The 11,408-nt window shown below is 42.6% G+C and overlaps 1 protein-coding gene across 1 annotated transcript; it reads right to left on the reverse strand.

The window, feature by feature from the left end:
• Window positions 1-104: 104 nt before the first annotated feature.
• On the reverse strand, window positions 105-9,871 carry sik1 (salt-inducible kinase 1). Its single transcript, XM_067516110.1, has 14 exons — window positions 9,582-9,871; window positions 8,832-9,035; window positions 8,604-8,720; window positions 6,008-6,071; window positions 5,754-5,915; window positions 5,103-5,227; window positions 4,888-5,011; window positions 4,566-4,786; window positions 4,245-4,394; window positions 4,032-4,142; window positions 3,683-3,908; window positions 3,339-3,593; window positions 3,029-3,218; window positions 105-2,909 (listed from the first exon to the last, which is right to left on the reverse strand). The coding sequence occupies exons 2-14, from the start codon at window positions 8,982-8,984 to the stop codon at window positions 2,393-2,395; spliced, it is 2,415 nt and encodes an 804-aa protein (XP_067372211.1). The 5' UTR covers window positions 8,985-9,035; window positions 9,582-9,871; the 3' UTR covers window positions 105-2,392.
• Between the last annotated feature and the right edge of the window lie 1,537 nt (window positions 9,872-11,408).

Consider the following 11,408-nt stretch of genomic DNA (forward strand, 5'->3'; position numbering starts at 1 on the left):
TTCTGACCCCCTTCACCTTTGTTAATGTTATTTTAAAAGGCATCTGTTAAAATGTCAGTATGTTGGATGACCAACATATAACTTAAAAATTCAACACACAGCCATTTGAGCCAGTGAACTTTATTTAAATAAATAGCCACATAAATAATCATTCTTGAACAAACATTCTCTCTCCTTTTCTTTCTCTTTGTAACCCTCCCCCACCACACACTCACACACACAATCAGATACAGACATGTACATGCTCACACAGTCAAGTAACAAATAACAAAGACCAAAAACATGAAATACTAATTGTCCAAAGTTTATAAAAAGGGTCACCTTGCAGATTTGCATCAAGAGTCTTAGTGTTTCAAATTTGTCATGAGAAAAAAAGGTAATAATAAATGTGAATAAAGTGCTTGTCTTTTGTTTACAGAGCAAGTTCCAAGGTCATAGAAGATATCAAAAGGGGCTTCTGAATGAACAGCCAGTAACAGAGCCACCCTCATTTATTTCTTCAGTGTAGGGATCAGAGATGGAGACCTCCAATCCTGGGTTCAGACAAAGGCACAAGTGTTGGTAATGAGTGTAATCAACTAAAAATTGTTGGGTAGAAATATTAACACTGCATGTTTCCAATGTAGAGCTGGGATTGGAAAAACACTGTGCCTCTACAAGATGTTACACAGATATGAAAGAACTAACTACTGTTCCTGCGGTAATCTTGCAGCTTCTAATACATCATCTACACAAAGAAATCATCTTGTTGCAGGTCATTTCTACCTATTTCTAGTCACTTGTGGACAACTGAAGAACGCTCACTTTCCTGCACAACATGGTATTGCTATATTCAGCTTTTTCTACTTTTTTTTTTTTAGAAAAGTACAAAATTGAATACCACCATGGCCCTGATAGACAGTAACAACTAGAGAAGTGAACCACATTTATAGCACTGGGTGGCAGCGGGAATTTTTCTCAGAGCACAAGCTAAGGAGATCATGTGAAAACGCTAGACAACCACCATGCTACATTTAGAGACAGCATTCAAAGTCAAAAGTCAGTAGTGTATCTGTGATTGATCAACCTTCTCTTGTGCTGTTCACTCTTTGGTAAAACCCAAATTCTTCATTTCAGTTAAAGAACTACAAGCATATGCTGTGTGAAGATACAGCATTTTGAATTGCCTTCAGTCTGTCATCTCAGTTTCTACAGTATCATGTTTTTATGTTACATATGTAGTACCTATTCTAATTAGCTAGCTAGCACGGCAAGGTCAGAAAGACAAAATAAAATTAAAAACAAAAGCCTCAGGCAAATATACATGTGCATTTGACCATCCTATGTACAGCCTCAGCTTTCCTTTGTATTTCAAAGCTTTCCTTTGTATTTCAATGTGAAATATTGCACTATTCCCACAGTCTTTGTTCTGTCCTTATGAAAAGGGTCATTCCTCTGATATTCTGGAACTGACAATAAGTTGTTAGTAGATTTTTACACATTTTTCAGATTCCAAATTCTTGCCTGAGGAGGTAGTAAACGTATCTAACAAGAAGGTGCTCAAAGAAGGAAATACAGATTGATTTATCCACATACTGTACCTAAGGTGCTACTGAGCTGACGGATGTACCTGTTGTGCTTTACTCAATTGGTGAGACACTCTCTTTGTTTCGGCTGGTGAGGATGTAGCAGTCTTTTTGCAGCTTGAGGTAAAAGCAGCATTTGTGTAACTATAATAATCTTGCACAGAAAAAACAAATCACAGTTTCAATGCGAACCAAAATCAACTCCTTCAGTGAGTGAATGTTTGTGAGCTTAGGGCAGTATACTGCATGTTCATTGCACTGCTACAGAGAAATGTCTCTTTAAAAAGGCGAAAAAAGTGGGAAAAATCTAAACAAAAAGAAACAATTTTGGTCTTCTGTCCAGTCAAGTCAAAAACAGACAGAACAGGAAATGACACACAAGTGACCAAAAAATAAAATAAAATAAAAGGAAGATGCTGTCTTCCGGTTTTTAAACAAACAGAATAAAAAACATTTGAGACATATTTGTATTAACTAATGTCAGCTCTCATTTCATTCAAGTGAGTCTATAATGGAGATGAATGAGAGTCTTTCAGTCTATTATTGCTTCTATGGCTGTCTGATACAGATTTTACACCTTGTCCAGACTTTGGTTATTGCTTACTCTTTAGCTTATACGATATCAAAAGCATACACACAACTTACACATGCATATGGCACATGTGTACCACCATATTTTAAAATAAAGTCTAAATTTGTCGCTTGCATCTGGTTTTTGTTTGTTCTCCTCAATTCTGCTCCTGTTTCTTCGAGGCTCAAAATCAAGTCATTTTTGGTCTAAGTGTCTTCCACAGAGAGAACAATCATTGGTCTCAATGGCTGATGTTTTACTTTACCATCACGCAGCTGCTGAGCTGCTGCTGCCCAGCCAGACTCAACTCCTGCATGTCAGGATCTGTGGAGGAGGATGTGCCCATTCTCCACATACCTGGTTTGGACAGGAGGGGAAATGAGCCTTGTGTTGCAGACTGGGGCTGCTGCTGGTGGGGCCCAGAATGGGGGATAGGTTGGGGTTGCTGACTGATGTGTAGACGAGCCTCCAGAAGGTAAGCAGTGGAGGCCACGGGAGACAAAGATGAAGTGTAGCAGGATGAGTAGGATGAGGTGGAACCAGATGAGGAGGTCTCGAGAGTTTGTTGCCAAGAGCTGTGCTGACCCACAGAAGCTTGCTGAGGAGGCAGGGCAGAAGTGGTAGTGGGAGTGTCAAACATGGAAGAAGGAAAAACAGAAGTAGGTGGAGGAGAGGATGACTGCTGCTGCGCCAGAAAGAGCAGGGGATTCTGGGTCGGCCCTGTCTGAGCACTTGGGACCTGAGCCTGGGGTTGGTGCTGGATCTGCAGCATCCTGAAAAAGAGGCAGAAGATCAGACTCTGTGGGGGGATTTTGCTCACAGTTCAAACATTTTTGATATGTGAATTTTAATTTTCACTGTGTTTTTCATGTACTGAAATATTGTGTCTCACCTCTGCTGGTGCAGCACCTCCTCCAGCATGCTGCGATGCTCAGAGAGGGCAGGACCTAATGAGCCTCGGCTGCCACGGTTACAGGAGGGTGGAGGAACAACCTGCCTTGTCAGACCCTTGATCTTATTTAATCCCAGAAGCCCTTTAGTGCGTGTGTTTTTCCTCAGTTGCTGGCGAAAAGCTTTTAGGCCTGCAGGAGAACATGGGAAAGTGTTACACAATATGCCTTTGATCCTATAGTGTGACAAAGTAGATGTGAGAAAGATCAGATTAGAGAAATTACACTTGAGTTTGTGTTTTGCAATTATACCTTGTGTAAGGGAGGTGTCAGAGGCTCTACGACCCTCCTGGAAGCTGGCGGGGGGCAGGCTCCCCTGAGCCTGAGGAAGGAGGTGGGAAGAGAGTGCCAGAGGAGCTCCAGTAGGCAGTAGAGCTCCACCTTCAGCCCCGGAGGCCAGAAATGTTGGCATCTCCCCCACTGCAGCCTGCATATTGTGAGCAGGACTAGAGGAGGACTTCAGACAGCTGTCGGAGGAGGCACCGTCAGAGGGACTGACGACAATACCTACAAAATAAGGACAGGGAAAAAAATAAGATTCTGCAGAGCTGTCAAAGCGAGGATTAATGGGTGCTGTTTACATATGTCATACTAACATGGGGGGTTACACTGGTGGAAACGGGCAGACACCTCAGCCAGTGTGTGTCTGCGGGAGGTGGTGGTGGGAGGGAGCAAGGGCCCGAGAGTTTGTGTCGCCTCCTCCTCCTCCAGGTCTCTAGGTCGCACCTCTTCGCTGATGCTTGTCTCCAGCAGGCTGTTGGGTGAAATGGAGCGGTTCCAGAGCAATCTGTTGAGGCTGGCCTCCACTGGAAACACCACACGCTGAGACAGAAGGAACCAGTCTGTTAGTCACTGATTGACAGAAGACACATGATATGCAGTTTCACATCTTCCAAGCTGCTGAATGTTGTCATGTTTTACTCATACTTTATTTATTATTTTTACCTGGAATAATCCACCTTGATCACACTCCATCTCCGAGTACACAGCAGGAGTGTTTTTTGCTGGAACTGAAAATGTTGTAGGTCTAAAGCTGTCTGTGGACTCCATAATCGCCTGGAAGCAAGCATAAAGCCCACAACATTTTAGACTTCAAGGTGAGGATGCAGATTGGATCGGGGCTAGTTTGACCTTGACACACACCGCTGGGGTTCTCACCTCTGGGCCAGTGGAGTCAGCGGTGCCCCTGGATCTTTGGGTCCAGGTTCCACACTGGCGGCTCAACTGCTGGGTGCGATGCTCTCTGACTCGCTCCAGCAGAAGGTAGTAGATGGCAGAGAAGTGATTGTAGCTGCTGTTTTGAAGAGACTGAGGAGAAGAACACAACACCGTAGATTAGTGGTTTGGTGATTTTATTGCAGTGTCAATAACTTTAAACCTTTAGTAATTTTCTTAGGTTGCCATCTTTATGCAGGTATAAGTATTATTTAACATTTTTATATATTCATAAAATATAAGATTTGCTTCGTTTTCAGTCACCTCGATGGTCCTCTGGCGGTCGATGCCCAGTGTGTTCATGATCCCCAGCACAGGCTCACTATAGTCCCCCAGGTTTGAGTTGTACTCTGTCAGGGAGTGGCAGAGGGTCTGGTGAGCGGCCGTTGGGTCTGCCAGCATCCAGCGATGCTGCTTGATCTGGGCCACGGTGATTCTCTTGGCTGGGTCCACCACTAGCATCTTACGGATCAGGTTTTCACAGTCTGGAGGATGTAAACAAAAAGTGAGTGGTTTGCATTTAAATTAAGTAAGTAATTAAGTAATTAGCAAGTATTTTCATTATCAGCTGTCTGCTAAAGGATACCTTGGGACATGAAGTAAGGGATTCTAAATCGACCCTCTGTAACTCTCTGTCTGAGTGCAGGAAGGCTGGGTCCATCAAACGGAAGAGAGCCACATACAAGAACATAAAGCACCACGCCAAGACTCTGTGAGGAAAACAGCAAAACGTAGGGGGTTAGCAATTCTTTTAAAACGTTAGTGTTTACTCTTTACTACTGTCTGTTTTTCCTTGCTTACCCAAATGTCCAGCTGAGGTCCCTCATATTCTTTTCCTTCAAACACTTCAGGGGCGGCATAAGGCGGGCTGCCACACCATGTAGACAGAGGCTCCCCTGCATTGTAGAAGTTTCCAAATCCAAAGTCTGCAAGATACAGATGGAGAAACAAAGATTTTGTTATTCAGACTTGTTTGTTTTCTCTACATTTCATGAGGAGCTCAGGGGGATGGAAAGCAGATATAGAATATTGCCTTTATTGAACCTCAATGGCTTATGTAACTTGTCATAAACGGATCATATCGAGCTAACGTTACACAAAACAACTAGTTCTCTCCCTCTGCTCTGAGACTTGTTTTCACGCAGGAGAGTCTGCTTGTGTGCTAGTGAGTCATTTCCTCTCATTCATATTAGTCTTGGCAAAATGAGTGAATTATTCATACTTAATTAGCACATAGCACAACAATGATTTAATTAGAAATCCCAAAGCAGAGATTACTTTCTTCAGGCAAAAGCTGAACTTGTACAACAGCAGCAGGTAGAGAGAGATGGTGTCAAATTGAAAGCATTGACTTCTTATAAAAATGTTTTAAAACACTGTCTTCAAGGATCAGGATCTCCTGCCACCAAATTAGTAACCATGGTAACATTAATCAACGTATGACAGACCTACCAGCTAGTTTGATATTCATGTTAGCATCCAACAGCAGGTTCTCGGTTTTTAGGTCACGGTGAACGATGTGGTGTCGATGGCAGTAGTCCACCGCAGTAAGAATCTGCCAGAACTTTTTACGTGCCTCATCTTCACTCATTCGGCCATTTGAGGTCAGGTGGTCTGCAGGGAGAAGATATTTTCAGTTAGACATGTATATTTTATATTCTCTTCCAATCTGGATAAACTGAGTTATCTTATACAGCTGAACTCACCAAACATCTCTCCATTCTTTGCATACTCTGTTACAATGTACAGCATATCTTTGGTCTCCATGACCTAAGGAAGATTGAAAAAACAAAAAAAAGTTTAAACAAACTGAGTCACAAGCAGTTGGTAATAAACAATACATTTTAGTTGAGTAAACTTTGCTCAAAGTCCTCTAGCGGAACCTGCTCCAGGCAATTCTGAGCGTGAGATATTTTCTAACCACAAAAATCCCCATCTCATACTTCCACATATACTTGTTCCACTTGCACAAAACACCAACACCCTGGCTTTACATAAAATGTCCTGGTGCTTAAGTCAGCTGTCAATGACTTCTTGGATGCATTTTTATCATGTTTCAAAGTCCAACAAAACACAAACTTAAAAGGGAAATGAGCAGCATTTACACAGACAAACACATACCAAACAGTTTGAAATGCTTTCCCTGAGGCCGATACCAGTTGGCAACAGATACTAGTGTTAGGTTGCAAACTACCCCTATCTTTCAATTTCTTAGAAACAGATTCCCATGAGTTGTTCACATGCGTCCTGCCTTGTGTATCAAAAACACCACCAAGTGCAATCGCTCATCACCCAGCGCACCACATAGGCTGGAAAGATGCAATTCCTAATCTTTTCCTGGAGCACATAGAAAGCTTTCATTTCCCATGAGAGCCCTCGGGAACTGAGCTAAAAGGTTGCACAACAAAGCAAGTTTTGCCAGATGACAGAACCCTGTCAGCGTAATGCTGCTGGCCCACAGTGAATTAAATGTCACTAAATTTCACTGAATGGTGGAGCTTAATTCTTTTCAGCCATGGGCCCCTTTAGAAAACCAAACAAAGAATGATTCAATTCACAGGTGCCTTCAGTCGGGGAGTAAGCTTTATCTGTGAGAGGCAGCTCTTTAGGGCTCTGTCACCTTGAGGTGCAGCTGACGTCACAACTCTGAAGAACACACACCACACGTCAAGACCTTCACACCCCCCCCCCCCCCAAATATCTGTGGTTTGGAACACGCCTGGGCTTCATAGCACTGCAGATCTGCAGTGTTTGTTCTAATTGCCCAACCACTGGGAGAGGAGCATATGGGGACATGTGATTGATACAAGGTCGCAATAGAGGGAATGGGAGAGGGTACAATAATTATTGACTATAGAAGAAACACTCATTTTGTTCTCGGAATAAAAGAATCAAGAGGAAATAAGTCCTATGATCACAAGACAGTCTTATGTCAGCATCCCCCCTTTGCACAGGAAGGGGGGAAACAGGGGCTGCAGTGGTGGCAAAGGTTGCTTACCATTCCATTCTCAAGTATCAAGCATCTGACTAGCATTACCTCAGACAACCCAAGGGCATTGAGAACAACAATGTGTGATGTACAGGATCCAGACAGAGGTCATCCATGTTAGACCACAGATCTAACTGTTACAGATACAATCATACAGGTTACCAATTCTCTCCAAGATGTTATAAGTAACAGTTTACATGTCTAACTGAACAAGTTACATGAAAGCCAATATTGTCTTTGCAAATTCTACACACCTAAAATGTCTGGAGAATGCATGAGTAGAAATAACTACAACATCGAAACATATTTTTATTTTTTTTTTGTATTCCTCTGCTTCACTTTAGCTTTTTTGGCAGCACAGGCATGTACAGTACAGTACACACTCGTCAGCTGCTTAAAACAGGACGTGAAGTAATCCTCAAAAATTGGAAAAACAGTGCTACACAAAGGCCAGAAGAAGTCTAGAGTAAAACAGAAAGAAAGGGCATTGTGTGTTTGTTTGCGTGGGTGTGTGTGTGTATGTGCTTGTTGCCAGACGCGTGCCGTGGCCTTTGCAAGGCCAACTGAGGGGAAAAGCGGATTCTTTCCACTAAGACTTCAATTTGATTAGGAGTAAAGCAGTGCTTTGTGGGGTCAACTTCACGTGATGCTCAGACACATTGCACTTGGCTTTAACAGATGCTAATTGGGCTTAGCATTCAGATCAGTGGACACATATTCACCGAGTCGTCTCCTGACTGTTCTGTAACCCACAGCTCTCCTATCACTCCTACCTTTATATAACTGAAAACAACTCTGAAATGCATTGGCAGAAGCACTGACAGGGACAAATTATTGTTCTTTACCTCTCAATGTCTCTCTCCCTTTCTGTTTTATAACACACACAGAGGTCAAAAGGGATTGCACTAATGCCGTTGTGCTGTACTTGTTATTCAATGCGCTCTGAGAGTCAGCAGCTCACCACAAGCTGGTACAAACCACTTAGATAACAAATGTCCCTTATTTTTTCCAGACATAATGGCACTGCAGCATCCACATATGTCCAATAATGAGGGACAATGCACTGTGGCACAAGATTGTTAGTGAGAGAAATAAATGTGTGCCCACAAAAGCTTCCTGCTCCATTGCATTTATGCCCAGACTCATGCATGGGTTCAGACTGGCTCCTTGCACATTGAGCCGTCACAGACGAGGCTACACGGCGAGTTCAGCGCGAGAGGATGTTAAACAGGTTGAATAATACAGTCTTTCATGCACACACACATTTTGCACATAGAGTGTATTCACACAGGAAGATGAAAGATAATACACACCTGGTAAAGTTTGATGATATGAGGGTGGTTTAGTAGCTTCATTATCTGCACTTCTCTGTAAATTTTCTCCAGGTTAGTGGAGTTCAACCTGGTCTTATCAATGATCTTAATAGCCACCTGAAAAAACACAGAACATTTTAATATCCCAAATAAAAATAAATGAATTTAACTGTTGCATCCACAAATAACTGCAAACACCAATGCACAACTGGGAGAAGAGCCGCTGACCTGGGTTTTGGTGACTTTATGTTTGGCCAGCTTCACAACTGCAAAGTTTCCTTTCCCTAGGGTGCGGATGATCTCATAGAAGCCGACCTGAAGTGGCCTTCCCTGGGAAGGGCTGGACTGAGCTGCCCGTGTGTTTTCTGTCATGATCACCATAGTGCACCAACAGTCTGGTCTTAGAGCACTGGGATAAATTACGGCTTGTACCTGGAAAGGTAAATATAGAATTATAGACTATTTATTTAATGCTCCCTATATAACTGAACAATCACACATTTACCTAAGGTTTTTACATTAATTTGGTGGATGCTTTTGTCCAAATTATTTCACAAATAAATATTCTTTCGACTACATGGGCTGACTGTAGTGTCTTGTAGTAGCATGACCATGGTGCAGTAGAGGTCTACAACAAATGGGTTTAGTGAGGGAAAGTACGGGCTAAGCCTTAAAGTGACTAAAGTACTTACTTAAAACGTATAGTTTTCACAATGATATGGTGGAATAATATGTGTAGGATAAAGTGTAGAATTCTCTTTGTAAATAAGGCAAAAATTATCTCAGAATGATTTATGTTAATGTTTTATAGATAATGGCATAATTCAATGTACTAAATGTTTAAATAGATCCGACTGAAAAGAAAGTAAAATCGATTAGGAAACGGAGCGAGAAGTCAATGTAGGCGAACTTAGAAAATTTAAACCACTGTACATCAACTATTAATGAGGACAATGCGGGTGAAAAGTCCAGTCTTACCTTAAAAAGTGGACATAAACCACCTTCTCGCACTGTTCAGACAGCTCTCAAAGGAATTGTAAAGCATCCCACAGTCAGAGCGGGGGGTCAACAAGACAACAAAGAGGAAAAACTGGAGAAACCCCGCGGAGCGACTTTTTCCTCCACTCTTTACTGTGAAGTTTTTACAGCCAGTCTTTCACTACGGCCTGGGACTGTGCTGCGGCCGGTGTGTGTCTCTGCGCTCCGCCGGAATGCAGAGCAGAGGGCTTCGGCACTCACAGGGGGAACTCCTCCTCCTACCACCACCTCCTCCTCCCTCCGCCATAACAAACTGATACCCACCTTATTAACGTCACACCCGCGTCAGAGCTCCGAGCTGGGTGCAAGGCAAGGCCGGGCCCGAGCGCAAGGCTCGGGTTGCCGGGCAACGGCGCGGCTCGGGCGCACGGTGACGCGAGTGCTGATGGAGGGGTTGCTTGGAGATGGGGACGGTGACGTCAGTCGTAGAGATGTGCCACCACGTGATGTTTCCCTCTGCCGGGATGTTGCTCGCGGGCAGCCCGGCTGCGCGCGCGACCGTAACAGGAACAGAAAGGGAAAGTAACAGTTGATGACCGGAAAGAGTGTTGCGAATGTTTTCTGATCTAACGTTTCTACAGACAGAGAATGCTTTGTTACTTTTTATTTACACAATAATAAAAGAAGTAGAAAACAATTAAGGATGAATAAACAAGGTCCCTTCATTTGTAGCATCGACAGGTAGTAGTACTACACGCACACACACACACACACACACACACACACACACACACACACACGAATATATATACACACACACACACAAATATATATATATATATATACACGTATATATTTTCGTTTTCTTTATATATATATTTGATATTTGCCCCTCATACCCATTTTTTACGTCTCCCAAGCCCCCTAATTCCAACATTATTCAACATTGGGGTTATTCATAATTGTGGCTGTGTGAATATCTGACATTGCACAAACAGAGCATGGGGATGGGGAATGGATGGTAAAATATTTGCAAATTCTAGATGCAGATGCCCTGTAGTCAGTGAGTAAACTACTAAAAAGAGTCTTGCTTCTACAACAGGACATTAAAACAAAGCAGCTCTCAGAATCCACAGTCCCCAAACATAAGCACCATTAACATTCTGTGGGTAGGTCTTAAACAAATGTACGAGGCAGCTTAAAATATTCAAGAACTAGAGGTAATCTAGAAGGAGGAGTAGGTGGACATTATCCAGAACAAAATGATTCTGATAACAGTGCACAAAAAAGCGTTTTTGAGCTGTGATCTTTGCCAAAGAAAGCTTTACTATCAGTGCTGCTATAACTACTGTTTATATGCATATTAAACTACTATATACACATTATAAGTATATACATAATTTGAATTATTTAATAGATTTCTACCATGACAGCAGTTAAAATGTGATATTACTGTGCATCCTACTCAGAACAATATAACTTCTGAAAAGCAAAAATAGTAGGATTTCTGATTGAAAAGCTACAGTAATTGGGGACAAAATCATTGTACATATTAACAACTACCACTTAAATTTTTGAGAATTGGGGGGTGGCAGTGGCTCAGTTGGTAGAGTTGCTGCCTACCGATCATAGGGTCAGAGGTTTGCACCCAACCACATGTCGAAGTGTCCCTGGCAAGACACTGAACCCCCAACAGCCCATCCCCAACCCCTGCTGGTATTACCATATGCATATAGGTTATAAAGTACTGGATAGTAAAATCTGCATTCTGCTCAAAGCAGGTGGGACAGAACAAAGCTGGCAACACCTCAATACAAAGCAAGGCAG

The sequence above is a fragment of the Channa argus genome, chromosome 9 (assembly GCF_033026475.1).
Source record: "Channa argus isolate prfri chromosome 9, Channa argus male v1.0, whole genome shotgun sequence".
NCBI lineage: Eukaryota > Metazoa > Chordata > Actinopteri > Anabantiformes > Channidae > Channa > Channa argus.

Coding starts and splice junctions, on each gene's coding strand:
- sik1 (XM_067516110.1), bottom strand. CDS start 8,984: ATGGTGATCATGACAGAAAACACACGGGCAGCTCAGTCCAGCCCTTCC. Junction 5,916..6,007: donor AAAGAATGGAGAGATGTTTG/GTGAGTTCAGCT, acceptor TTCTCCCTGCAG/ACCACCTGACCTCAAATGGC. Junction 2,910..3,028: donor GAGGTGCTGCACCAGCAGAG/GTGAGACACAAT, acceptor CCTCTTTTTCAG/GATGCTGCAGATCCAGCACC.